At 31.3% G+C, this 25,821-nt stretch overlaps 2 protein-coding genes and 1 long non-coding RNA gene across 3 annotated transcripts; 2 read left to right on the plus strand and 1 right to left on the minus strand.

Annotated features, from left to right (window-relative positions):
* Positions 1-1,956: 1,956 nt before the first annotated feature.
* Positions 1,957-4,989, plus strand: LOC138339017 (uncharacterized). The gene is made up of 2 exons (XR_011211988.1): positions 1,957-2,638; positions 4,655-4,989. It is a non-coding gene; the product is annotated as an uncharacterized lncRNA (long non-coding RNA).
* Positions 4,990-15,928: 10,939 nt separating this feature from the next.
* LOC112940074 (uncharacterized) lies at positions 15,929-18,420 on the plus strand. Its single transcript, XM_026027654.1, has 4 exons — positions 15,929-16,456; positions 16,624-17,161; positions 17,283-17,893; positions 17,974-18,420. Exons 1-4 carry the CDS (start codon positions 15,929-15,931, stop codon positions 18,418-18,420), a joined length of 2,124 nt encoding a protein of 707 aa, XP_025883439.1.
* A 979-nt stretch (positions 18,421-19,399) lies between these two features.
* LOC112940110 (uncharacterized) lies at positions 19,400-25,493 on the minus strand. The gene is made up of 7 exons (XM_069290429.1): positions 25,162-25,493; positions 22,802-25,034; positions 21,788-22,710; positions 21,664-21,708; positions 21,241-21,585; positions 20,944-21,070; positions 19,400-19,756 (listed from the first exon to the last, which is right to left on the minus strand). Exons 3-5 carry the CDS (start codon positions 21,867-21,869, stop codon positions 21,404-21,406), a joined length of 309 nt encoding a protein of 102 aa, XP_069146530.1. The 5' UTR covers positions 21,870-22,710; positions 22,802-25,034; positions 25,162-25,493; the 3' UTR covers positions 19,400-19,756; positions 20,944-21,070; positions 21,241-21,403.
* Between the last annotated feature and the right edge of the window lie 328 nt (positions 25,494-25,821).

Raw genomic sequence — 25,821 nt, forward strand, 5'->3', positions numbered from 1 at the left:
ATAGTGTAAGATCAAAAATTACATCTTATCAATTAATTTGATATACAATGCTTTATCTATAGAATAATAAAATTTATGTATCAAGTGTATTTATTGAGTAATGTGTACAACACATAATCTTCTAATCTAAATAAGTCTGAAAAAAAATTAAACACTACAAATACTGAATAACAATTGATACATAGTAGATTATACAATTTGAACACGGCATATTGAGCATGATGAAATTGTAATGTATCATAAATTAAAAAGAAATATACATTAATTTAAAAAATAAAAATAACTAGATACACTAAAAATCATCTTTAGGAAATAAGTACAAGTCCGTCTGTTGTGACCTTCTTGCCCACAACGTCCACAACAGTTTGTGTTTGTTGTTAGCTTTTTATCTGCATTATTCCTCCTCTTGATCGTCCATGCATCCTTCTGTATTTTGGTGGCAACACAATTTCTTTCAAAATAAACTCGTGAATTGACCAATACATAATTGCAATTATATCAGATACCTTACAAAACGGCTACTAACTTATGTATCACATAAATATTATACAAGAAAGCACAATAAAATAACAAGATACTATCCATCTATATTATACGCACTTTAATAATTGCGTCTTATAAATAGAGAAATTGACATAATTCATAAAATTGAGCTGTTACAACACTCTCCTATAGAACGATACATTTACAACTTGCATCAAATGTATTTGATACATTATTGAAAACACATCAAGAAAATCATTTTACAAAATTCAACACGTACAGGAAAAATTTATGATTATATAATGTATCTAATAAAAAGATATGTAATGTATCAGCTTGCAACAAATAATGTAGCTTTACCAATTTATTCATATATTAAATAATTTATCACAAACAAATCACTATATATTTTCAAACTTACAACACATAAACTACTTACTAAGTGCACATTGCAATCAAATACAAACACCAATATATGCAAAACATACACAAGATACAAAATATATAATGTATAAAGCTACAACACATTATGTAGCAGATGATTTGCTACACAGCACAATACTACAAAAATCACAAACCTTTCTTGTCAAGTCTTTTAATTCAAAACTGAAATTATGCTTTATTTTGTATTTTGCTATTATACCCATTAAAATTGTTTTATCCTTATATATTTGCTTCACTTTCACTTCAATATCGTGCATATCTAATCTCAGTTTTTCAGACTCCCGAATGACTCAATAGATTGAAATATTTATCTTGAATCTTATCATTTTTGAATGGACAAAATACAAATACACCAAGCATAACGAGAAGAAATTAGAGATTTCATCAATTTTATAACCTTCATAACTCACCTCGTTCACCCAATTTTTTGAATATCTCAACAAAATCGATATATTCATCTTTTTGATACGCAACTTCTTCGAATTTTTTAAGATTATCACTTTTTTGACATAAATGGTTGTTCAATGAAGAAGATGTAAATTAGAAATTTGATATTTGTGAATTTGTTACCTATTTAGATATGGACTGATAAGAATCAGTTTGACATTAATCAAAGAGATTAAAATAAGTAAAAATATATTTAAGCGCATTAATTGAGGAAATTGAAATAAGTAAAAGTAAACTTTACCTGATTTGTTTCTTTTTAAGCTCAACAAAAAAGTTATTTACAATGTATCATATATAATATATTCGGACAAAAAATATGTATCTGGATGCCTCATTTTTTAAAAAATTTTAGTAAATTAAAAATTAATAGGAATACAATGTAATTTAGATCTTATATTATGTGATTTTTATAATTTATACTTTTTTTTTCCACATAATGCAGCCCAATCGAATGGACCCAACCCAGATCTTTCTCCTCAGCAAAAAGAGAACCCAGATACAAAAGCAACTGACCCAGCTCCTATATTTTCCCCAGACCCGACGCGTACAACCACACGAATTAGCGGAAAAACCATCGACTCCTCACTGTTCTTCTTCCTCGCCTTTGTAGATTAAGAAACGCGTGCAAAACCAATAGGGAATCGCGACTGTTTTCGCACGGCCCTGCCCTTATCCTCTCGTACATAGGACGTTGGGGAATAATCCAGATGTCCTCATTTGGTGCTTCACCCGTCCTTGTTCCTCGAATCGGATGGATCTCTTTTGTTGTTCCGTTGAAGAATTGTACAACTTTGGTTATATTCCAGCTCCTCATCCTTATCTGGAAAGGTTTTATTTATTGGGGATTTTGAATTTTCGAAATTCCTCCGAAATTCTTTCAATTTCCCCCCCAAAAATCTAACCTAATATCCATCTATATAAGGCTCATTCTTATTCACTGGAAAGAGGAGGTGGGGTGGGGGGGAGAAATTTATTGTTAAAGAACAGTGAGTGAAACTACATAAAAAAAGAGACTAAGATTTCCGTTATTGAGAAATTTTTGAGTCGAAAGTTTCTTTGTTTTAGAGCAGAAAAACTGAGAGTAACCTTAAGAAATATTAACTAAGAAATACAAGATATTCAAAGCAGAGTTTGCTTCAGTTTCGATCGAGATATCGCGTTCTCATTCCGTTGGCACCGGTTCCTTCGAGTTTTGTTTTAAACTCGAATTTCTGGGTGGAAGCATCCTTTCAAGCCCGTTGTCTTAGTCACTGATCTCGAAAAGGTAATTCTTTCTTCTATAAATGTTTCTTCATTCATTGTGTGTTTAATGACCGATTTAGAATAAGTTTAGTTGTTGTACTTGCTGGAAATTCTGATTTTGCTTTCGACTTAGTCTCTTATGGTCGTCGTTTGGTAGGGAGTATTAGGGAAAATAGTACAAGTATTAAGTGTGGTATTATTTAATTCTATGTTTGGTAGGAATTTTGAATCAATCAATGGATTAGTTATACACTCTACATGGTATTAGAGGGTGTATAACTAATACCTTCTATTTGGTGATATTAATTTAATATCATGGGACTAATCTAGATAAAGACAAAAATAACCTCTCAAATCATTTTAATCATTTTGTTTATTTTCTTGATATTTATATTTTATATTTATACAAATAAATTTGTTTAAATAAATTAATTTACAAATTTTATTATTTAGATATAATTTTTTGTTTCTAAAACATGAATTATTTAATCTACTTATTATTAATATAAAATATGATAATCCTACTAATATGCTAATGTTGATATATGAATTTAAGAACAATTCATAAGTCAAATATTGTCTCTTAACGGAAGTTCCTTAATCATTACACAAGTAGTCTAAAACAAGAGCATATACATATAAATAAGACATCTCGATCGTAAAAATATTAAGTTTGCTATATCTATTGTTTATTTTTATTTTATTATATGATAAAGAGTTTTTAAAAAGATTTATTGATACAAAACAGAGTTCAATAAATTTTTCCTATATATTATTATAGTTGTGTGACATTTTGAGATATTAACTCCAATTTATAGATGACAATTATTTACTCTCAAATAATTTAAGTGAGAACGTAGTGAATATGATAATAAAGTTTTATTCTCCTATCTAGTTTAAAATGCTATGACAAAATTATATTATCCGTCAATTATCTACCTTGACCTAATTACATGAAATACAAAAATCCCATAATAACTCAAGGATATAATTGGAAAGAATTTATTTGTAGAGCTTTAAACCACACACAAAACTAGTTAAAAAATAATGAACCAAACACTTGATAATGATAATCCATGTATTACCAATCCCTGCATTACCAATCCCTGCAAACGACCCCTTAGTGTATTATAAAGGCAGATTTTGTTTGTTGTTTAAACTATATATTCCTCTCTTAAGTTTTCAAATAGGTCTAGTTCTTTGTTTAATATTTTTCTGATTGTTATTAGACTCACTTTGTTGAGAAGAGCATGTTTGTTAGTATTTTGTTCTTTCTTTTGTATTATGTGTAGTGGCATGCCCTCATGCTTATTTTCTCTTGTATGATAAGTTGGTTGATTTGTCTTCTTTAATATTCGTATTGAGCAGTAGCTGATCCCCTCATTTGTTAGGTTGTGCAGTAGCTTGTCTTTATTAAAATAGGGATAAAATGTCGGTTTTGATCATGTTATCTAAGTTCTGATAGGTTTAAGTTTCTTTTCTTGTTGTGAAGTTGTGTTTTTTTGGTGAAGATGCCTAAATTGTTTTAGCTCACAATTTTATTTTATTTTTAAAAAATATATATATATATATATATATGTTCATTTCTCTCGACCATCTCCGAATTTGACAATTGTTCAGAGTCTTCACTGTTTGTTAGCATAGTTATCTATGTGATAAATGTTTTTATTGTGAAGTCTCAGTATAGTTTCACCTTCGATAAGGTTGCTTTGTTTAATTAGAATAAGAACATGTCGATATTATTTTGATAAGTCACCTTGGAGCATGATTTTACTGTCACTACCAAGTCTTAGATGTTTGTTTTGTATTTCTTGTCATGGTCCTATGCTAAATGTATGTTAATTGATACACATTTTCTCTTTTTCGTTTTGTCTAAGAGCAACCACTTTGTTGTGGTCTAAGGGTAGTCTTGAGCAGTGTTTTGGTCTTGGGATTTCTAAGTTGCTTTTATCTCAATTTATATTGTCTATTTATTTCCTTTATGCTAACTTATATTTTCTTTCGTTTGTTATATGAACCCCTTTCGAGTCCTTGGAAGACTTCCTTCCTTTGCATTCTCGATATGAGCCATAAAGGCTTGATCTTTTCTTTTGATCGAGTCGGCCAACCATTAGAATTGAAGAGCAATTTCATAAAAATCGACATACAGGTCCCGAGTTGAAAGGATTCAAATAAATCCAGAAGTTGAAGAAATTGGACCAAAGAGTCTAATTTTATTTTTTTCAGAGTGTTGTATTTTGTATCTTTGGGCCTAAGCCCTTGTTGTCTTTTCTTTTTTTGTACTTATTAATTGTCTGATTAGACTAAGACAGGTACAAAATGAAATGGGTTCAAATACAGGTTTAGACTGACAGAAATCGAATTTGGACCCAACTCTCTTTCTCTCTTTTTTACTTCATCATTATCTGCTTGTTATTTAATTATCGTTAGTCTTAGGGTCTAAACATTCAAATTCCCACAAGACGCGCTATGTTTTAACCGTTTAAACTAAATCAATCATTTTTATGTAGACTTAAAAAATAAATAATAAATAATGTTTGTGAGATAAACAACTCACTTGACTAAAGGCTGATTTTGTTTCATCTTTTAGAAAGAATTTAAAATAAACTCAAATTAAGTTATTCTAAGCCAAACAAATTAGTTGTTGGAGAACCGCAAGTAAGCGACCGTCTTAGATACTTTAAAAATCTTCTTAAGGCGTTAATATGAATCTCAAACCCCTTAAAAATTCTTTTCAATTGATTTCCTGTTTAGTCGATTGAAAAAAAAATAGTTTTCTTGATTTTTCTCAAAAATTAAGTGACGACTCTAAATAAGTCCTAAAATTATAAAAAAAAATATTTTTCTTTAAATAAAACACTAACATTTTTTTTTCAAATCATCAAAAAAGATAATGTTATTTGTTATCTTCCAGTTCAGCATACGCGATGTGCGATCTGAAGGATGGATAGCAACTGGGTTGTCATAAAATCATACTTGCAAGGCTATATGGAACTGGCTGAACTTGAATGATGAAGGATTTTTTTTTGCAACGTACGAATGCACGCTTTAAGTATTAGTTTAAGACACTCATTCCCCTATGGATATTTAGCATACTAGCCAGACTCAACTAAATCAAAATACAATTTGGGAATGGTTATTTTTTATGGTTCTGAAGCAGTTAGAAATGACGAAATGAAGTACAGAATTTCAATTTTTAAAAGGTCGTCATCCTCCCAAAAAAATTTCAGTTTAAACTTATGGTAGAAATCCAACTTGGAGACTTTGTTCATGTCCCCGAAATATTCTTGGATAAGTCTATTTGAAATAGACGCATCCAAAATAAAATAAGAAAGTGGTCCAGATTTGAGACCGGTTATAGCCACAAATTCTTTTAATCCAAAGGACAACTCTATACCATTTACGTTGATAACAATATGCCATCTCCGATGTTTTTAGATTCAAGAAGAAAACACATGAAAATTAACATTGGATTCTTATGTTATATAATTCATAAAAAAAAATCCAACTGGTGTTTCTTATAGAAATTGTTGGAACCTATCTTGACCGAGGAAGGTCAAAAGGTCAGCAAACACGTTCATGTTGGTACATGAAGACCAATGTCTGTGTACCTTCTTCTCCTATAATATTGGTAATATTAAATTAAGACGTTCAACGGAATATATAATTTCATAGAAATATCATTCATACACTGCATATGAATGGACAACCAAATCAATTCATACACAAATCTTGAAATGAAATTCTAAGGTACTTTCATACGCAAATCATACAACAGTAATACATCAATTTATATATCAATTCCTACAACATTTATATACAAGTCATACAAACTAATACATCAATCCACACAAATCATATTGTATTACTACATATTATAATTGTTAAAAATTTAATATGTGACTTTCAAACTGCAATAATACTCATACAAGACTAATAAATCAATCATACATCAAATTCATACATAAATTATACAATGATAATACATATTATAATTTCAAAATCCTACAATGTGACTATCAAACTCATAAATTGTTCGTATACAATACTAAAAAACAATTCATATATAATTCATACATAACTCATACAAAATTCATACAAATACGATTGTCAAGCAAATAAAAAATTAAACTCACATACGATACTAAAAAATCAATTCATACATAACTCATACATATTTCATACAAAATACGATTGTCAAACAAAATCAAAAATTAAACTCACATACATATAACATTTTACCCAGATTTTAATTAATCATTTTACTGACCTTAACAACTTTTTTGACTTTCTTGATAGATTGTATCTCTGACTTCTACTTTTTTGATGATGTTCTTATTGTTCGTCCAAGTTCATCTGTTAATTTTTATTTTTATTTTTATTTCATCAACAAAGTCAGAATCAGATTCTGAAGAGGTTCGAATAGTTTTTCCCTTCCTCTTCTTCCCTTTCTTTGGAGACCCTCCTTCCTTTGCCTAATTTTTTTTTTGTCTTTTTGAAACTTCGGTTTAACAGACCTACCCATCTCTTTTCCAGTGGATTTTTATGGTGTAATTTGAGTCAAAATATTAAATGAAAAAACATGAAAATCATCAGATGATGACTCCTCGACAAATCTTTGACTTTTAATGGGTGTTCCATTGACTTTTTTCGACATTGTATACGAACTAAACAGAAAATACTTTATGATGATTCTAAAAACGTAAAATATTGTTGAGTGGTGTTGTGGAAGAGTAATTATGGATCTTTAAGTTGTGGGTGTTGGGGACGAAAGTGATCTGATGCGTGATAACTGAGGTGTAAGGTATGAGGTATTAGGAATGAGGCGTGAGGCGTTACGAGTGAGGCGTGTTGGGAAGATGATTAATGATCGTGTATAGGCTGTGATGGGGGTGGGTTATTATTGGGTAACGGTAAAGTAGGAAGTTGATTAGAATCAAATCTGTAAAATTTATTTTTAATTTAAAAAAGGTAATTGTACTAATAATATTAATTTAGAATTTATTTTTTAAAAAAAGGTAACATTAAATTATTAATGCTTATAATCTGTCTAAAATTTTAAAGAGTATGCTTTAAAAAGGTAACTTTAAAATAAAAATAAATAATTAAACATATCAATTAGTATTTAAATTAGCTTATAGTTTATTTTTAATTAAATATATTTTTAATTGATATGCTATAACTAGAAATTAATCTGCTATCAGTATTTATTTTTAAAAAGTATGTTTATAACTCGATATATATAGCCTTAAATGTGTATATAATGTTATTTTTATTATTGTTTTTAGGTTATTGAGTTTTTAATGGGCTTGTAAAAAAATCATTGAGTGTTTGGTTAGATATTGACAAATTCTAGCAAGGAGTTCGAAATTACTCCATTCAAGCCTCTAGGAACAAGCTGAGTTTGAAGACGAAGAAGAGGAGAAAGAAGGGAAAAGTTGTAAAATCCTATTTTTGGATTTTACATGTGATCTGTATATATATACAAACATAGTACAGCAATTCCTCTAACCAACTCTAATCACTCCACTCACGCTTACAACACACACACACTAACTAACGAAATCTGCAGCTAACTAACCATGTGCATGCTAAACTAACTAACCAACTGTATTAACATAAAATAGGAAAACTAACAGCCTAACTATATTAACTAACAATGGGAAAGTTAACACTCCCCCTCAAGCTGAAGGGTGCAATATGTTAAGCACACCTAGCTTGTCTAACAGATGAAGATGTTGAGCCTGACTCAATCCATTGGTTAATCAGCAATTTGTTGATGTGTGTGTACATACTTTATTTGAATCAATCCAGTCTTAACTTTGTCTCTAATGAAATGACAATCTATTTCGATGTGCTTGGTTCTTTCATGGAACACAGGATTTGCAGCCAACTGAATGGCAGATTTGCTATCACTCCACACTGTGATTGGCATTTGTATTGGCACATTGAGCTCATTGAACAACCCTACCAACCATGTCACTTCTGCTACTGCTGAAGCCATGCTTCTGTATTCAGCTTCAGCTGAACTTCTAGACACTGTCTGTTGTTTCTTGGACTTCCAAGACACTAAAGAATCTCCAAATTTTACTATATAGCCTGTTACTGACCTCCTAGTATTAGGACATGCAGCCCAGTCTGAATCACATCAACATGTTAATGTTGTAGCTGGCTGAGCCTTCAGCCATATGCCCTGACCAACTGTTCCTTTTAAGTATCTCACCACTCTGATAGCTGCTTCCCAATGGGACCTTTTTGGATGTTGCATAAACTGACTAAGAGTTTGCACATCATAACTAATGTCAGGTCTTGTAATGGTAGCATACATCAATTTTCCCACTAATCTTTGATAGGTTGAATTATCTATTAGCACATCATCTCCTTGTAGTCCAGCAGTTTGATCAAATTCTACTGATGTCAACCTCAAGTTAGTTTCTAATGGTGTATTCACAAGTTTTGCACCACTCAATCTTGTATCAGATATAAGTTCCAATATGTATTTCCTTTGATTCAAGATAACACCTGTTCTGGACTTTAGCACCTCAATTCCTAAGAAATATTTGAGTTCTCCTAAATCTTTGAGTTTAAACTTCTGATGCAATACTTCTTTTGCTTCTTTTATTAATAACTCATTGTCACCAGTAATGAGTAAATCATCAACATAGATCAGTACAATGACCATCCCCTCTGGCTTCTTCAAAGTGAATAATGAATAATCATACGAACTTTGAATGAAGCCTGCAGATAACAAAGTGTTAGTCAATTTGATATTCCATTGTTTGGATGCTTGCTTAAGTCCATACAAGGATTTAAGCAATTTACAAACTTTGGTTGACCCTTGAGATCTGAAACCTTCAGGCATCTCCATATATACTTCCTCATCCAAATCTCCTTGTAAAAAGGCATTGTATACATCCATTTGGTAAAGAAACCATCCTTTTGAAACTGCCACTGCAATCACACTTCTAACAGTTACCATTTTGGCAACTGGTGAGAATGTATCATGATAATCCAATCCTTCTTGTTGACTATAACCCTTAGCTACAAGTCTAGCTTTAAATCTTTCTATGTCTCCATCAGCTTTGTATTTGATTTTGTAGATCCATTTAGAACCAACAGTATGTTTACCTAAAGGTAAATCAACCACCAACCATGTCTTGTTATCTTCAAGAGCTTTAACTTCTAACTTCATGGCCTCAATCCATTTTGGATCTTTACTAGCTTGGCCAAATGTTTGAGGTTCTACTGAATCTGAAAAGTTGGCTAGGTAGCTATGATAGTTTGATGACATATGATCATAAAAAGATGATTTGCCAGAGGATACTTACTATTTTGTCCAAAAGCAGTAGTCATATAATCTTTCATCCAAATGGGAGGCTTGGTAAGTCTAGATGACTTTCTAAAAGATACTGAATCAATATTTGAGTCTTGGATCAACATCTCTTCATACTGAGTATGCAATATCTCATCAGGAACATCACTCAAACTAGTAGAATTTGTGTGTCTATTTGTATACAATCATCATATGTTGTCTCTTCTGAATCATTTGCTTCTTCAAGGCTATCAGGTAATAGATCATTAACATGTGCTTGTGAAGGTTTTGAATTGGCAAAAGGAATGATATGTTCTTGAAATACCACATCTCTATTCAGTAGGAACTTCTTAGTTTGTATATCCATTAACAAATAGCCCTTCTGAGTTTCTGAATATCCCATCATGATCACAGGCTTTGCTCTTTCTGAGAATTAATCATTTCTAGGAATAACAGAAGCATAACTAAGACAGCCTATAACTCTCAAATGGCTGATATTAGGAGACTTAAAAAACAGCCTCTCATATGGACTTTTGTTATGAAGATTGGATGATGGTAGTCTGTTGATCAAATACACAGCTGCTTGAACACAAATTCCCCAGAATCTAAGTGGCATACAAGACTGAAATCTGATAGCTCTAGCTACATTCAATATGTGTCTATGCTTCCTCTTCACTACACCATTTTGTTGTGGTGTGTGAAGACAACTACTCTGATGTACAATGCCTAGACTTGTAAACAATTCTTTGCATTGGGAGTTGAAAAACTCTGTTCCATTGTCTGACCTTACAGTCTTGATTACACACCCAAACTGATTCTTTATCAATGTAAAGAAAGTATTTATAGCTACTATAGTTTCAGATTTGAGCTGTAGTAAATGTACCCAAGTATATCTGCTGTAATCATCAACAACTGTAAGAAAATAGTATTTCTTATCAAATGTGGGAACCTTATATGGTCCCCAAAGATCCATGTGAACAAGTTCAAAGCATTTAGAGGTTTTTGATGAACTGATAGGGAATGACAATCTAGTTTGTTTAGCTAATGGACATACTGTGCAACTGGTAAGTAGATCAGTGTCTTTATTATTATGTAATATGTCTAAACAATGTAATACTTGGTTTGAAGGATGACCAAGCCTTCTATGCCACAATTCACAATCTTGTAGTGATACCTCTGCAACAATTTTCTGAGGACTTTGAGTCACATTTGCTCTTCATGCCAGAATCAGTTCTGAATATGTACAGGCTCCCTTCTTCCCTACCAATCCCCTTCACCCTGCCACTGTAAAGATCCTGAAATATACAGAATTCAAGGTAAAAGGAAACAAAACAAGATAGTTCCTTAGTTAACTGTGATACAGACAACAGGTTGAACTTGAACTCAGGTACACACAACACATCTTTGATCATTTCATTGTTAAACAAATGTGTATCTCCTATGTGTGTTATAGAGGCCTTGTCACCTGTAGGTAAGTTCACTTTGTCTTGGTGAGAATTAGCTGTACATTTACTATTTTTCAGTAAATGTTCATTTGATGTAATATGATGAGAAGCACCAGAGTCTACTATCCAACAATGAGAGGCAACATTAGTTGAAAAACAATTTGCCATACCTGTCATGTTGGCCTGCTTTACTTCCCTCTTATCTTTCCCTAACATGTCCATTATTTGCTTATATTCCCCATCAGTGAATGCATGTCCTCTAGCCATAAATGCATTGTTTACTTCATGATGACTAGTTGAGGCTTCTCCAGAGTTCTCTTTGGATATATTGTTAGATTCTCCAACAAGGTTATGATTATTTCCTTCAGGTGAAGAATGCATGTGGCCTGACCTTGCATTATTAAAACCAGATCTTTTTCTATGTTTCCAATCAGCTGGATAACCAATTAACCTGTAACAATTCTCCTTAGTATGCCCAGTATATTGACAATGTTCACATCTTCTTCCTTTGTTATTATGATTTCCTTGATTATAATTGTTTCCTTTGTTAACATTCATAGCCACTACATCAGATACCTTGTTAGCAATAGTCATACAAGTTGTTTGTTGTTGCAGTTCATCCTCTATAATCATAGCATAAGCTTGATTAATGGTAGGAGTAACACCTTTTAGCAAAATTTGCCTCTTAGCCTGTTCATACAACTCATTCAACCCACTAAGAAACTGAATTAGTCTAAGCTGATACAGATGATCAGCATACTCTTTGGATTTTGGACAAGAACAACTAGGAGATGGCATAAGTGCATCAAATTCTCCCCACAAGTTCTTCAGTTTTGTGTAGTATGATGAAACAGAATCAGTACCTTGTGAGAGTGTGTTGATCTCCCTGTACAATTGATAAATCCTCATTCGATTAACCTTGTCAAACCTCTCTTTCAAGTCTTGCCAAACTGTATAAGCACTAGTAGCATATACTATTCCACTTAGAAGATCTTCACTAACTGAATTCATCAACCAAGATAGCACAATTGCATTACATGTTTCCCACTGTTCATCTAACTCATCTCGATACAGAGATTTGCTGCAAGCTCTTGTAATGAATCCAATTTTCCTCTTCCCTGTCAAAGCAATTCTCATTGATCTACTCCATACTCTATAATTTTCAGGTCCTGTGAGTTTGATAGGAATCATAACTGCACTTGAAGCATCTGATGGACCTATGTACAGTGGATCATTTGGATCAATTCTTCTAGCCACCATTGTTGTCTGTTGTTGTCTTCTTCACAGTATACAATCAGCCTACACTGTTCTGATCTAACCTCGCTCTGATACCATGACAAATTCTAGCAAGGAGTTCGAAATTACTCCATTCAAGCCTCTAGGAACAAGCTGAGTTTGAAGACGAAGAAGAGGAGAAAGAAGGGAAAAGTTGTAAAATCTTATTTTTGGATTTTACATGTGATCTGTATATATAATTCCTCTAACCAACTCTAATCACTCCACTCACGCTTACAACACACACACACTAACTAACGGAATTTGCAGCTAACTAACCATGTGCATGCTAAACTAACTAACCAACTGTATTAACAGAAAATAGGAAAACTAACAGCCTAACTATATTAACTAACAATGGGAAAGTTAACAGATATCGATTTTTACTATTGAGTTATTGGGTAAACTGATAACCCAATAAGACCATAATAATTTATAACTTTACCCTTCCTAAATATTATATATTAATAATTTAATATATAACTAGACATCATAACTATATCAAACTATTAGTATTGTACCCACTTCACACTAGGTTTGCAATTGTAGCTATTTGATTTTAGTTTTAGTTTTAGCCTTGTTGAGCTATTTGCTTTTAGTTTTAGTTTGTAATTGTAGATTGTGACTTTTGCAAGTTTGTAAAAGTTTGTTATATTGATTAACATAAGAAATTCCATGTTATGTTTTGGCGGTCATGACATGTACTATAGCTTTTTAACTATATTTTCTCGTATTGATACAATTTTTCATTATCTTTCTTGTTTTACCATGTCAAATTATTTAGAAAAGTGAGAAGTCATATAATATTATACAATCATTTTCTTATTGAGTAAATCGAAAATCGAACCGATAACGATCAAAACTGATAAATCAAAAATCGATAAAAAATATCTTATTGATTTGTTAATGGGTTAATATATTTAAAAACTGAGAACAATAAATCAAACTGTTAATACCTAAAACCAAATTGAACCGATCGATGTACACCCCTATATATAAGTCCCAATAAATAAGAGAAAAAATTAATAATTAAATTATGTATATGATGAATAAGTAGATATTAATTAGAATGAAACTTTTAGAATAAAACCATACAATTTAGGAGAAATTAATAATAAGAAAATAGTGATTCAAATATAATTCTGATCTTTTTATTAATTGAGAGATATCATACAATTTAATTGAAATTAGAAGCTAATACATTTCAGTAGCAAAATTTGCCGTGTCATATTTTAATTTGGCAGCTCAATGATTTCATCACCACGATGTATTTGCATAAATCTACATACTATTTTATTCGACACCACTGAAATTTATACCTTGTCCAAAAAATGAGAAAAAAATTTATGGTGTTCGCGTTATATATATATATATATATATATATATATATATATATATATATATATATTCGATTGCAAAATCAATTGTATATGAAATTTCATAACATATATCTGTAAAAAGTAAAATATCATGCTCTGACATACCGTATCAAAAATCTTCACTTGGAGACACCGTAGTCGAAAGCTATTAAAGTTTATGTCGACGTATTCTGATTTCTCAAGAAAATTGAATTGTAGTCATATTGGGCTCAAACAAATGAGAAAAAAAAAAATAGGAAATTAACTTGTGTGTCTACTTTTTAAAAAATAATTACCATATTTTTCAGTATTATTTTTTTAACTATAAATGTCAATTTAATTGAATATTCAACTTCATATTTTTTCTCTCGCCTCAAAATTTTTCCACGCCCGCAATTGCAATTTTTTCTTCTCTCTCGCGACTGCAATTTTTTCTTCTCTCTCGCGAATGCAATTTTTTCTCTCTCTCGTGATTGCAATTTTTTTCCGGCGACTTCAATTTTCTCTCGCCATTGCAATTTAAAGGTTAGTGTTGAGTAAGATCTGTTAGTTTAGGTTACTTGCACTGCATTCTGCGATTTTTGTTGGTCTCCTTTGCACTTAACTGATCCTTTAATGTGAGCTTGCAATTGTGGTCTTGACAGTGCCCAGATCGTTACACCTTTCTTCTTTTTGTGTAGATTTATGTTGAGATTTCGTTTGATTCAAGTTCCTGTGAGTGTCTGGTATTCAGTTCTCTTCTCTAATAAGTATGATCTCTTGTTAGCATCTGTATATTCATGTTTAATTCACTTTTTAGCATTTGTGTAATACAACTTCAATTCAGTTTTATTTTACTTGTTAGCATCTGTGTAATACAACTTTAATTCAGGTTTAATTCACTTTTTAGCATTTGTGTAACACTTCAATTCAGTTTTAGTTCACTTGTTCGCATCTGTGTAATACAATTTTAATTCAAGTTTAATTTACTTGTTAACATCTGTGTAATACAAATTTAATTCAAGTTTAATTCACTTGTTAGCATCTGTGTAATACAACTTCAATTCAGTTTTAGTTCACTTGTTAGCATCTTTGTAATACAACTTTAATTCAGGTTTAATTTACTTATTAGCATATGTGTAATTCAACTTCAATTCAGTTTTAGTTCACTTGTTAGCATCTGTGTAATACAATTTTAATTCAAGTTTAATTCAGTTGTTAGTATTTGTGTAATACAGCTTTAATTCATGTTTAATTCACTTGTTAGCATTTGTGTAATACAACTTCAATTCAATTTTAGTTTACTTGTTAGCATTTGTGTAATACAACTTTAATTCAGGTTTAATTCACTTGTTAGCATCTGTGTAATACAACTTCAATTCAGTTTTAGTTCACTTGTTAGCATTGTGTAATACAATTTTAATTCATGTTTAATTCACTTGTTAGCATTTGTGTAATACACATTTAATTCATGTTTAATTCACTTGTTAGCATTTGTATAATACAACTTCAATTCAGTTTTAGTTCACTTGTTAGCATCCGTGTAATACAACTTTAATTCTGGTTTAATTCACTTGTTAACATCTGTGTAATACAACTTTAATTCAAGTTTAATTCACTTGTTAGCATATGTGTAATTCAACTTCAATTCAGTTTTAATTCACTTGTTAGCATCTGTGTAATACAACTTTAATTTACTTGTTAGCATATGTGTAATTCAACTTCAATTCAGTTTTAATTCACTTGTTAGCATCTGTGTAATACAACTTCTTTTCATGTTTGATTCACTTGTTAGCATTTGTGTGATAAATTTTTAATTTAGATTTTATTAAGATTTAATTCAGTTGTTAGCAAAGTGATGCTCTTTTAGCAGATTAATCTATATGTCTCTCTCTAGTCCTTTAATAATAGTAATACACTCTTTAATGATGTGCAGAAAAAATATGACTAATATAGCGGTGATGCTTTACTTCAATGGACGATGGGATCCTAGCAACAAATATATTAACTACTTGGCAGATGGTGTGTTGATACACACAGAGTCAACGTTTGCCACCCTCGTTTCTGTAATTGCTACTCAATTGTCAATAGACACATCAACAAGTAAAGTTGAAATTAGATATAAAATTGATGAAAGGTCTCCTCCAATTCAAATTCATAATGATAAGGGGGTAAAGGTATATCTTGAAACTAAAAAGGAACATCGAGATATGACAAGATATCCTTTATGTGTCACAACAACTGAACCAGTCAACTTGGAGACTAATGTTGCACTCATTCCACTTTTGTGTTCAGACACTTCAGGAGATATGAGGGTTATACACAATTCATACTTCTCTAATACATTTAATGATATTGATGAAGCAATAGGGTTAATTGGATTCGGATCATGTGAGGAAGTTGATGAGCTAGAAGAATTAGCACCAGGCATCATTATTATTCCCAATAACTCTTTATTTGAAAAAGATCAGGTGTATAAGAATAAATATGTCCTCACTAGTGCACTAAAAAGACATTCCATTCTTAATCATTTTCAATTCAAGATAACAAGATCAAGCGCAATAAGGTAAGACCTAAATTCAAGTCACTTTAAATTATTAATTGTGTATTAATATTTTTCTACAGCTATTTGATACAGTGCCTAGGAGAAAGCTGCAGTTGGAGTTTACGAGCTTCAAGCTTGAACAAATATGAAATGTTCAAGATTAGAGAATTTGAAAGCGAACACACTTGTTTGTTGCTACATAATTCATTATCGGAAAGGCTAGCAACTAAGAGTGTTGTTGAGAGTATTATTGTGGGTAAATATGCTGAACCAGATGCTAATTACACACCAAAAGACATACAACGTGACATGTTAGCTGAATATGGTGTGCGACTCACATATATGCAAGCTTTGAGAGCTAAAGAAGCAGCTCTTGAATTAATCCGGGGTGATCCAATTCAATCCTATGCAGAGTTGCCAAGCTACTTTCACATACTAGAGGCGACTTACCCTGGTTCTCATATAAGATTTCACAAATCAGAGGATGACCGTTTTTTATATGCGTTTGTAGATTTGTTCACCTCGATAAAAGGATGGGAATATTGTAGACCAATTGTAGTTGTTGATGGAACTTTCTTAAAGGGAGCATACAAAGGGACACTGCTAACCGCTAATACCTTAGATGCAGCAGGTTAGACTTTCGAATATGATACTGTTTTTTATATTGAATTTTTGAACTATGTATTAAAATTGAATTATGATTGCAGTAAAAATGTATTAAACTTGTATTAAAAAAAGTGTACGTGGTGCAGGGAGTATATTGCCACTTGCTTATGCTATTGTCGATTCAGAGAATGATTTATCTTGGAGGTGGTTTTTTGAGCAATTCAGAGATGCATTTGGTCAAAGACCAGAGATGTGTATCGTTTCCGATAGGCATGCAAGCATTATTAAGGCCGTTTCAACAGTTTATGATGAAGTACCTCATTTTGCATGTATGTGGCACTTACTGCAAAACATAATGAAAAATTTCAGAAGAAGTCAACAAAGGGTCACTGAGTTGTTTTACTCTATGGCAAAAACATACACCATGACAGAATTTAATCAATGTATGACAATGGTTGAGAAGATAGATAAGAGGATCAAAGATTACTTGTTGAACATTGGATACAACAAATGGTCGCGTGTGCATGCTGAAGTAAACAGAACTTGGATGATGACAACAAATATAGCAGAATCAGTCAATTCACGAACAAGACATGCCAAAGTTCTTACAGTCTTGCAACTCTTGGAATTCATGAGACAACTTGTACAGAAATGGAATAACAATAACAGATCAAAGGCGACATTTTCAGGTTTTCACCTTGGAAAAAAGTATGAAAATATATTGCGGCGCAATAAAACTGCATCAGAGAAATTAAAGGTATGCCTAATCTGTTTGCTAGTATTTTTTCTTCGGATTCATATCTAACATCTCTCTTGAATATATATTTTTTTTCATAGGTTGTAGAGACAAATAAATATGTGTATATCATACTTGATGGTATTACACAATTCACAGTATGTCTTCACCAACGTACATGCACATGTGGGAGATTTCAATTGGATGAGTTACCATGTCCACATGCTTTGGCCGTTTTAACAATAAAACACACTGGTTATGAGAAATATTGTTCGGCTTACTATACAAGAAAAAATTTATTGTTGACATATCAATTTCAAATGGATCCCCTGCCAAATGAAAGTACATGGAACACACCAACACATGTTCTTGAAGATATTGTACTTCCACCTCATGGAAAGAGACCTCCGGGAAGGCCAAAAAATAAAAGACATACTCAACTGAGAGAAGATGAATTCAAGAAGGCAAAAATTACATGCAACAATTGTGGACAACATGATCACAACAGGAAGACTTGCAAAAATGTCAGGTCTTATGATCAAGAATAAAAAAATAATTTGTTTTAGAAGCTCATTGACTCTACGAATTTGGATCATGTTCGGTTATATGGTTTATATTTTTAGTTCCGCAATCTCGTGTTATTCAGTTTAATAGAATGCTTTCTTAGTTGTGCAATCTTATGTTATTCAGTTTACTGGAATGTTTCTATGTGTATAGTTACATTTTATATGATATATAGATGAAATGATATAGTTTACTGGAATAACCCAGTTGAGCTTAAGGCTTGGAAATGTCTTGCTGAGTATATTTGTCAGGTTGGAGAATTCGGGTGATGCTTGGTATGTTTTTGGTTTGTTAGTATTTTTGTAATATAGCTTTAATTCAAAGTTTAATTCACTTGTTAGTATTTGTGTAATACAACTTTAGCTTAGGTTTAATTCAGGTTTAATTCAATTGTTACCATTTGTGTAATATAGATTTAATTCAAGTTTAATTCAGGTTTAATTCAATTGTTACCATTTGTGTAATATAGATTTAATTCAAGTTTAATTCAGGTTTAATTCACTTGTTGAAATTTTAAGATTAATGTCTTGTTCTAATTCTATAAAGAAAAATAGGATTTCAAAAAAAAAAATAGTATCGATTCGTAACACAGAAGTTCATATAGTTGCAACAAAAAAAATACATGATTTTTTTATAGTTTTCACAACTTATTGAGGTTTCATGTTTACCTCGAAAATTACAATTTTTAACTACTCAAATTACATATTCAAATAAAACTATAACTTTAAATCAACCTAATTATAATTTTTTACTACCATTTCCTGCCAGTTTTACATGAGCATTCATAGTGTCATTCAAAAAGAAGTATGAGGAGCATTGACTTCTTTAAACTCAATCATGCATACTTCCAGCAAGCTGGATAGACATGGGCAACAGCTTGTTGCTCCCAAATAAACTAACATATGTAGCATTCCAACTGCAAAGACAAAATTCCTTAGAGGAAGTACAAACAGAAAGGATCAATAAGGACACAAAGAAGGAACAACTTCAAATAGAAGACTTACATATAAACAACACAGCTAGGTATATAATATCAAGACTTACAAAATAGACCAATACAATTTTTCATAGCCATAGTAACTACAAATTGTTTTACATTATATAGTTTTCATAGTCATACTAACTAATATAACTATATTCCTTTATCTAACTGGTCTTTCGTCTTCACTTTGAAGGTCACTCGCTTGCTTCCTTCTTGCATATTCCCATAATATAGCTCCAAATTTCTTTCGGACAATGTCTGCCTTTACTTGTTGATTTTGAATATGTTGGCCATTACTTACAAACTCCGCAAATGCAGCAACGAAAACTCCACAATCCCTACAAAATTCAATATAAAATTATTATCAAAAAATTAATTTAATAATTAAAAAAAACACATGTTTGATAATACTTGCAGCGAATCCTCATTTTGTCTGGGAACATCTTTAGTTATGAAATGAAACTCAATTTTCTCGAACTCATTTATCTCACTGTATTTTGGTGTTGACTTCAATTCAGGACGCTTATCATAGAACTTAACCACACTTAGATAATATGGTAAAACAACCGAAAGCATCTCAACAATATTTTTTACCTCTAAATTCACCCCACCCCTAGCCGGAAATGAATCATACACTTCCAATGACCTTTGCCCAATATCAAACACCACAAAAATCCAGTGACGATTCTCTTTAATGTTTAGTGGAATAAGAACAAAATCCACTTTATCCCACGAAGTACTTGCCAACAAACGACGTCCACTAATATACCGGGTAATATCATCAGAATCTAAAACTTTAAAATTTTTCTTATCCTCATGAGCATCACAAAGTTTAAAGAAAGAATTGGTAATCTTTGTCTTGAAAACACAATCAGTCGTCGTAAAACGAACATTACTGTTGGTTTCATATTTTCCTTTATTTATTAGGTAATAGAAAATGACATCAATATGCTGCAAAAAAAAACTTATGAAACAGAACAGTGATAGAACAGTGCAGAAATTTCAACTCAAAGTTAAGGAAAAACTCTGTTTTCGCCCCAAGTGTGGCTCATTCATCACATATTGGTGAAACAGAATAGTGATAGAACTTATGAAGATGTTCAATTTCTACCAGAAAAAAACTTAGAGACAACAGTAACTTACTGAAGCTGACATATTTTATATAATATTTTAGCTCATGTATATGAATATATGTGGATTCTTAATGATACAATGAACCTCAAAAGAAAAGAATTGAAGCTAAAATGACAAGAACATGATTACAAATTTCATCCTTTTCGCAATATCCTGAGCTTTTGTCCCTCTTGAAAGACAGAGACAAAGGGAACAAGAACAGAAAGAAAAATGACTTGCAAGTTATAGAATTGCAATGTCACACAACTAAAGAGCTTCAATAGATGAAAAATACAATCTATCTACACAACTAAACAGAAAGAATTTTAGTTGAGACAAAGGCAAACTCAAGATTAAGAAACAGAATGAATCAAAGAAATATTAACGTCCAACTAAAATTTATATAACAAACCTCATCACACCATTGTTGTCCGGAATGTGCCAATTTGAAAAACCAGAGTCTTTCATCTACCGTACAGACACCCAATTCAAATGCTGGATTGATAACATTAAGAGCATCTGTATAAGGTTTCTTTCCCCTATCAAAACAGAACAAAAATAAAAAAAATACTCAAAACCGAGACAGGAACAACTAAAAAAGAGGCAAATACGAAACTAAAAAAGAGGTACAGAGCGTTCCACAAGTTGAATTAAGCTTGTATATATTATGAATTAGGAAAATTATCCCAAAAATATCAAAATAAATTACCTCTTTTTTGTACCCGTATAAAGCCACTTAGTGAATGAATCGATCAAATCAGATTCATCATCTCCTCCGCTTGCATATAAAAAAAGATGTTTTGTCTCAAAAACCTGACGTGTAACACATAAAGTTCCTCCAGATTCAAAATGTTGTGTGAAGGGAGATGTTATTAACTTTCCTGGATTTTTCTTTCTGCCACGTTTCTTCGGTGACACTTTCTTTTTGTTTGATCAACTTGGGCTCTTTTTTTTAGATAAGATTCTTCAGTCCTATTGATCTGAGAAAGATCTTTATCAAGTAAAATAAAGTCATCAAAAGTATGCAAAGATTTTTGACAATCCTCTGTTGCATCTGCAGATAATAGATATATTGATTAATTTACAATTAACAGATGCAACACTTATTTATGTTGGTTTTTTACTACATTACCATCAGGTTTCGCCCCAACTGTATTCACATCAGCAGCCTCTTGGACTGTAAGCAAAATAAATATTTTAATAATGTTATCAAAATAAATCGAAAGAAGTTTAGTTGAAGTTAAGAAAATGAATACCATTTATATCAGCAACAACCTCTGACAGAACTTTTTCAATAGCAATTTCTGCAACATCTTCATCTTTACATAACAAGAACATTTAAAAAAACAGAATTGAATTAAAATATATGAAATATGTAATATATTTGTATAAAATCCTTCATTACCTATTTTACTTGATACTCTATCAAAATTTTCAACATCAGCAAATCTAACTGTAGCTTTAAGCACTTGAGATTCTTATTTTTGATTTGATCCCATAACATGAGCATCGTTCCCTCTCGATTCATTTACAGATGCATTAACACGGGGAGAAAATGTTGTATATGTAATTAACATATTATTAAAAAAACCTATCAAAGTTAACTGAAAAATGAAATATCAAATTCGTGTCATTTATTGATTAAGTGGAAGAAAATACTAAACTATATATTAAAATTATATTATGAATATAACAGAAATTTACTGAAAATATAAACGAACCTCCATTAAAATCTAATCCACCTGAAAATGTCTCGCCAGCATGCTTTTTAGATGGTTCCTTAACTTCTCGAATAACAGAGCTGCTACCACCACTCTTAGCAAACAGCAAAGAAATATCCTCCAATAATTGTTTGATTGAGTTCACCACAAATTCTTTGATTTGATTGAATCCTAAATCAATCTTCTCTTCAAGCGCTTTGTTATTTTCATTAACCTAATAGATATTAAATCATAACGAAAATATTAAAAAAATAACAGTTTTAAAATAAAAAGCCTAAAGTTTAGTTTGTGTATACTTTTACAAGCTCTTTTCTCAATTCTATGACTTCATTGGTCAAAATGTCTAGACCATGATTTAATCCTTTAGGCTCCAATTTCAAAATTTCAACATGGTAATCACGAGTTTCAGGAAGCCTTAATTTGGATACTTCATCTTCACTGGCCACTATGTTCTCAAACTGAAAAACCAAATACACAAAATAACATTAGATATAGTAACTTGAGTTCAAATAAACAATGTAATAAAATGTATTAACTTTGTACAAATACCTTGTTTTTTGTAGGCATGAAGAGACATTTCTCAATATATTTTAACCATGGACTTTCTGCAATTGTCTTCCAATTCAAGATTCTTGGAATAGAATCAGCAACACGAATAGCTATATCTTCATCAACCTTTGAACAACACTCAAATATCCAAATTTGAAGAGCAAGAGGCAAGCCACCAATTCTATAGTACTTATGTGTTGACTTAAGCTCATGCCTCACAGAATCAGACAACTTTTTGTAGACATCTAAACCCCACGAATATGAATTGAATTTTCCACTTTCCACAAGGTAAAAATCTCTATTGCTAATTTGGTATTCGTTGTCCTCATATGAAAATAAAAAATCATTAATGAAGTATAGAACAACCAATGAAACAGCCGAGTCATCATCTATGAATTTTTTAGCTAAAAACAGTGCACGTAGATGACTCTTTGGAACTGTGATTTTTTCCGGAAAATAACTACTCATCAAACTACATCTAGAATTGGGAACATTGATAGATGTGCCATCACCAACACAATTTAAGCTTGTAACTATCCCAAATTCTCTAAGACCAAAAAATAACTTTTTGTTATTTATTTCAATAGCAAACACATCATCCGGTGTATGTTTTAACTCTCTATTTATAAGACAATGAATAAGTTGTAGTTGTGTGCTCGATTTTGGAAGGTCAAGAAAGTACCCAAAACATGTATTCCTAAAAAACATCTCAAGTTGTTTATCAGATAAAGATAGTTTGATTTGTTCAATGACACTATGATTAGTGTAACATGACCACCTACTCGAAATATACACAACATCAGGATGTTTCCAGAATTTACGATCCTGCATATGCATTAAACATGAATTAAAAATGTGTTACTACATACTAAAGATGAATAAAAAATGAATTAAAGTTGAAATAAAGTTGAATTAAAGTTGAATTAAAGTTGAATGAAAGTTGAATTAAAGATAATTTCACATACTACATCTAAAAAACAAGCAGCAATCAACATACAACCCATTGCTAAACAACAAATAACTAAGAAGTACTAGCACATACCGGATATCTACTCTCTGGTAGAATGACACTTTTGGGTAAACGATTTCGTGTTTTTCCATCATTCACCGGCCTTTTCTTCTCCAATCCATCTTTATTTTTCAAACTTTTTGACTGAAATTGAGGAGGTAAATCCTCAAAATCATTATCACTGTCAACGATTTTCTTCGATGTAGATGCCAAAGTAACACATATTTTTTTATTTCTTCATTGTTTTAACCTCTTTAACTCGTTTTTTACCTTTCTTTTGCTTCTTGTTTTCTTCCTCATTGTTCTTCTCCTCATTGTTCTTCTCCCCCGAAATTTGTGATATACCCAAACTAAAACTTGGAATTTCATCCATAGAATTAGAAGACGAAACTTGAAGCTTCTTTCGATTTCTTCGATAAACTTTTGGATTCGAAGCCCTCACTAGACGCGGACTTCTTCTAAGACCTTCTTCCATTAAAATTCGTACAGAAAAATGGAGAAAAAAACAAACAGAAACCCTAATTTTTGACGAGGAGGAGGAGAAAGAAACAAAAAGAGTGAGAAAGGATATGACGATAATATGTTTTACTTTGTTTAAAATTTGTATAAAAAAGGAATAAATGGGTTTTAAATTGTTTTATAGCTAAAAGTTGACAAAAATGGTAATAAATAAAAAGTGTACTTAAAATTGGTAATTATAAAATAAAAGGTCTTTGTTTATGTAATTTTTCCAAAAAAAATATACTCCCTCTGTCTCATTTTATGTGACACCATTTCTTTTTTGGTAAGTCTTAAAATGAATGTTAAATTTACTTATATGGTAATTATTAAAAGGTACAATTTCTCTTTTACCCTTGTTGGTCCCACTTAATCTTAAATATAGTACTCAATAAATTTATGAGTATAGAAAAAATTGAATCTACTTTTTTAAAGGGCAATTTGACAAATATTTCAAAGTCTTCATTATTTCTTAAACTTTGTGTCCAGTCAAATGTTGCCACATAAAATGGGACAGAAGGAATACTAAAAACAATAACAACTCATCATTTAAAAACTTAAATAAAAATTAACAACTTGCGTATCGTATAAAGGCTTTTCCTATCCTTTCCGCATAGACTTGCTTCGCACCTGTGTCAAAAACCACTTGAGTTTTACCTTCCAGTAAGAATGATAAAGCATGTGACAAGCTTGAATATCTATAAAAATTTTGCTCCAACAATTAACCTGAAAAGAAGAAAAGTGGGATAGAAGTTAAGTGTTCATTGAATTGAATAAGGTAGAAGTTAACTTTCTATTGAATTGAGCAAGATTCTTTTTAAATAGAAGATGCCCATGAAAAAGATTTTCTTACAGGAAGATCAAAAAAATATGAATTTCCCTACTGATTAACTTCTGAAGCAGATAAGATCTATTTCTTATTTTCTTCTGCTTGCTCACAATTATGCCACAATCATTTTTATCACCAGTGTTCATGATGAAAATGGTGGTGTAAAATATCACCCCAATACTTGTGCAAATTTCCTGAACATGAAACTGGAGGAATTTATATATTTTCTAATACTCTTTAGTACTTACACAAAAACTATAAAGTTGGGGAATTGAAAAGCTAAAAATTTGATTATTAATTAGCATTATTTAGTAGTGTAGTGCGTGCACTGCGTGGGATGAAACAATTTGGGTTTTTTTAGTAACTGCTGTTATGTGGGCTTTATTAGAAGTTGCTAGTGGATGGACTTACTGTTGGCATTAATGTTAATTATGATTTAAAAAATGCAAAAGAAAAAAAGAAAATAGATAATTATAAATGATGGTTATTAGAGGGTGTCACATCAACAACTCGAGTTGGTGGTTGATAATAGATAGTAATGATGACGGTCATTAATAATAGTGATTGAATATTATAATAGCGATGATGATTGGTAATAATAATTATAGGCTACTAATGATAAAAATCAACGGAGGAAAATTATCATGATCCAAAACGAGTCGCGAGTGGCACCCACACTTATCC

The sequence above is a fragment of the Solanum lycopersicum genome, chromosome 10 (assembly GCF_036512215.1).
Source record: "Solanum lycopersicum chromosome 10, SLM_r2.1".
NCBI lineage: Eukaryota > Viridiplantae > Streptophyta > Magnoliopsida > Solanales > Solanaceae > Solanum > Solanum lycopersicum.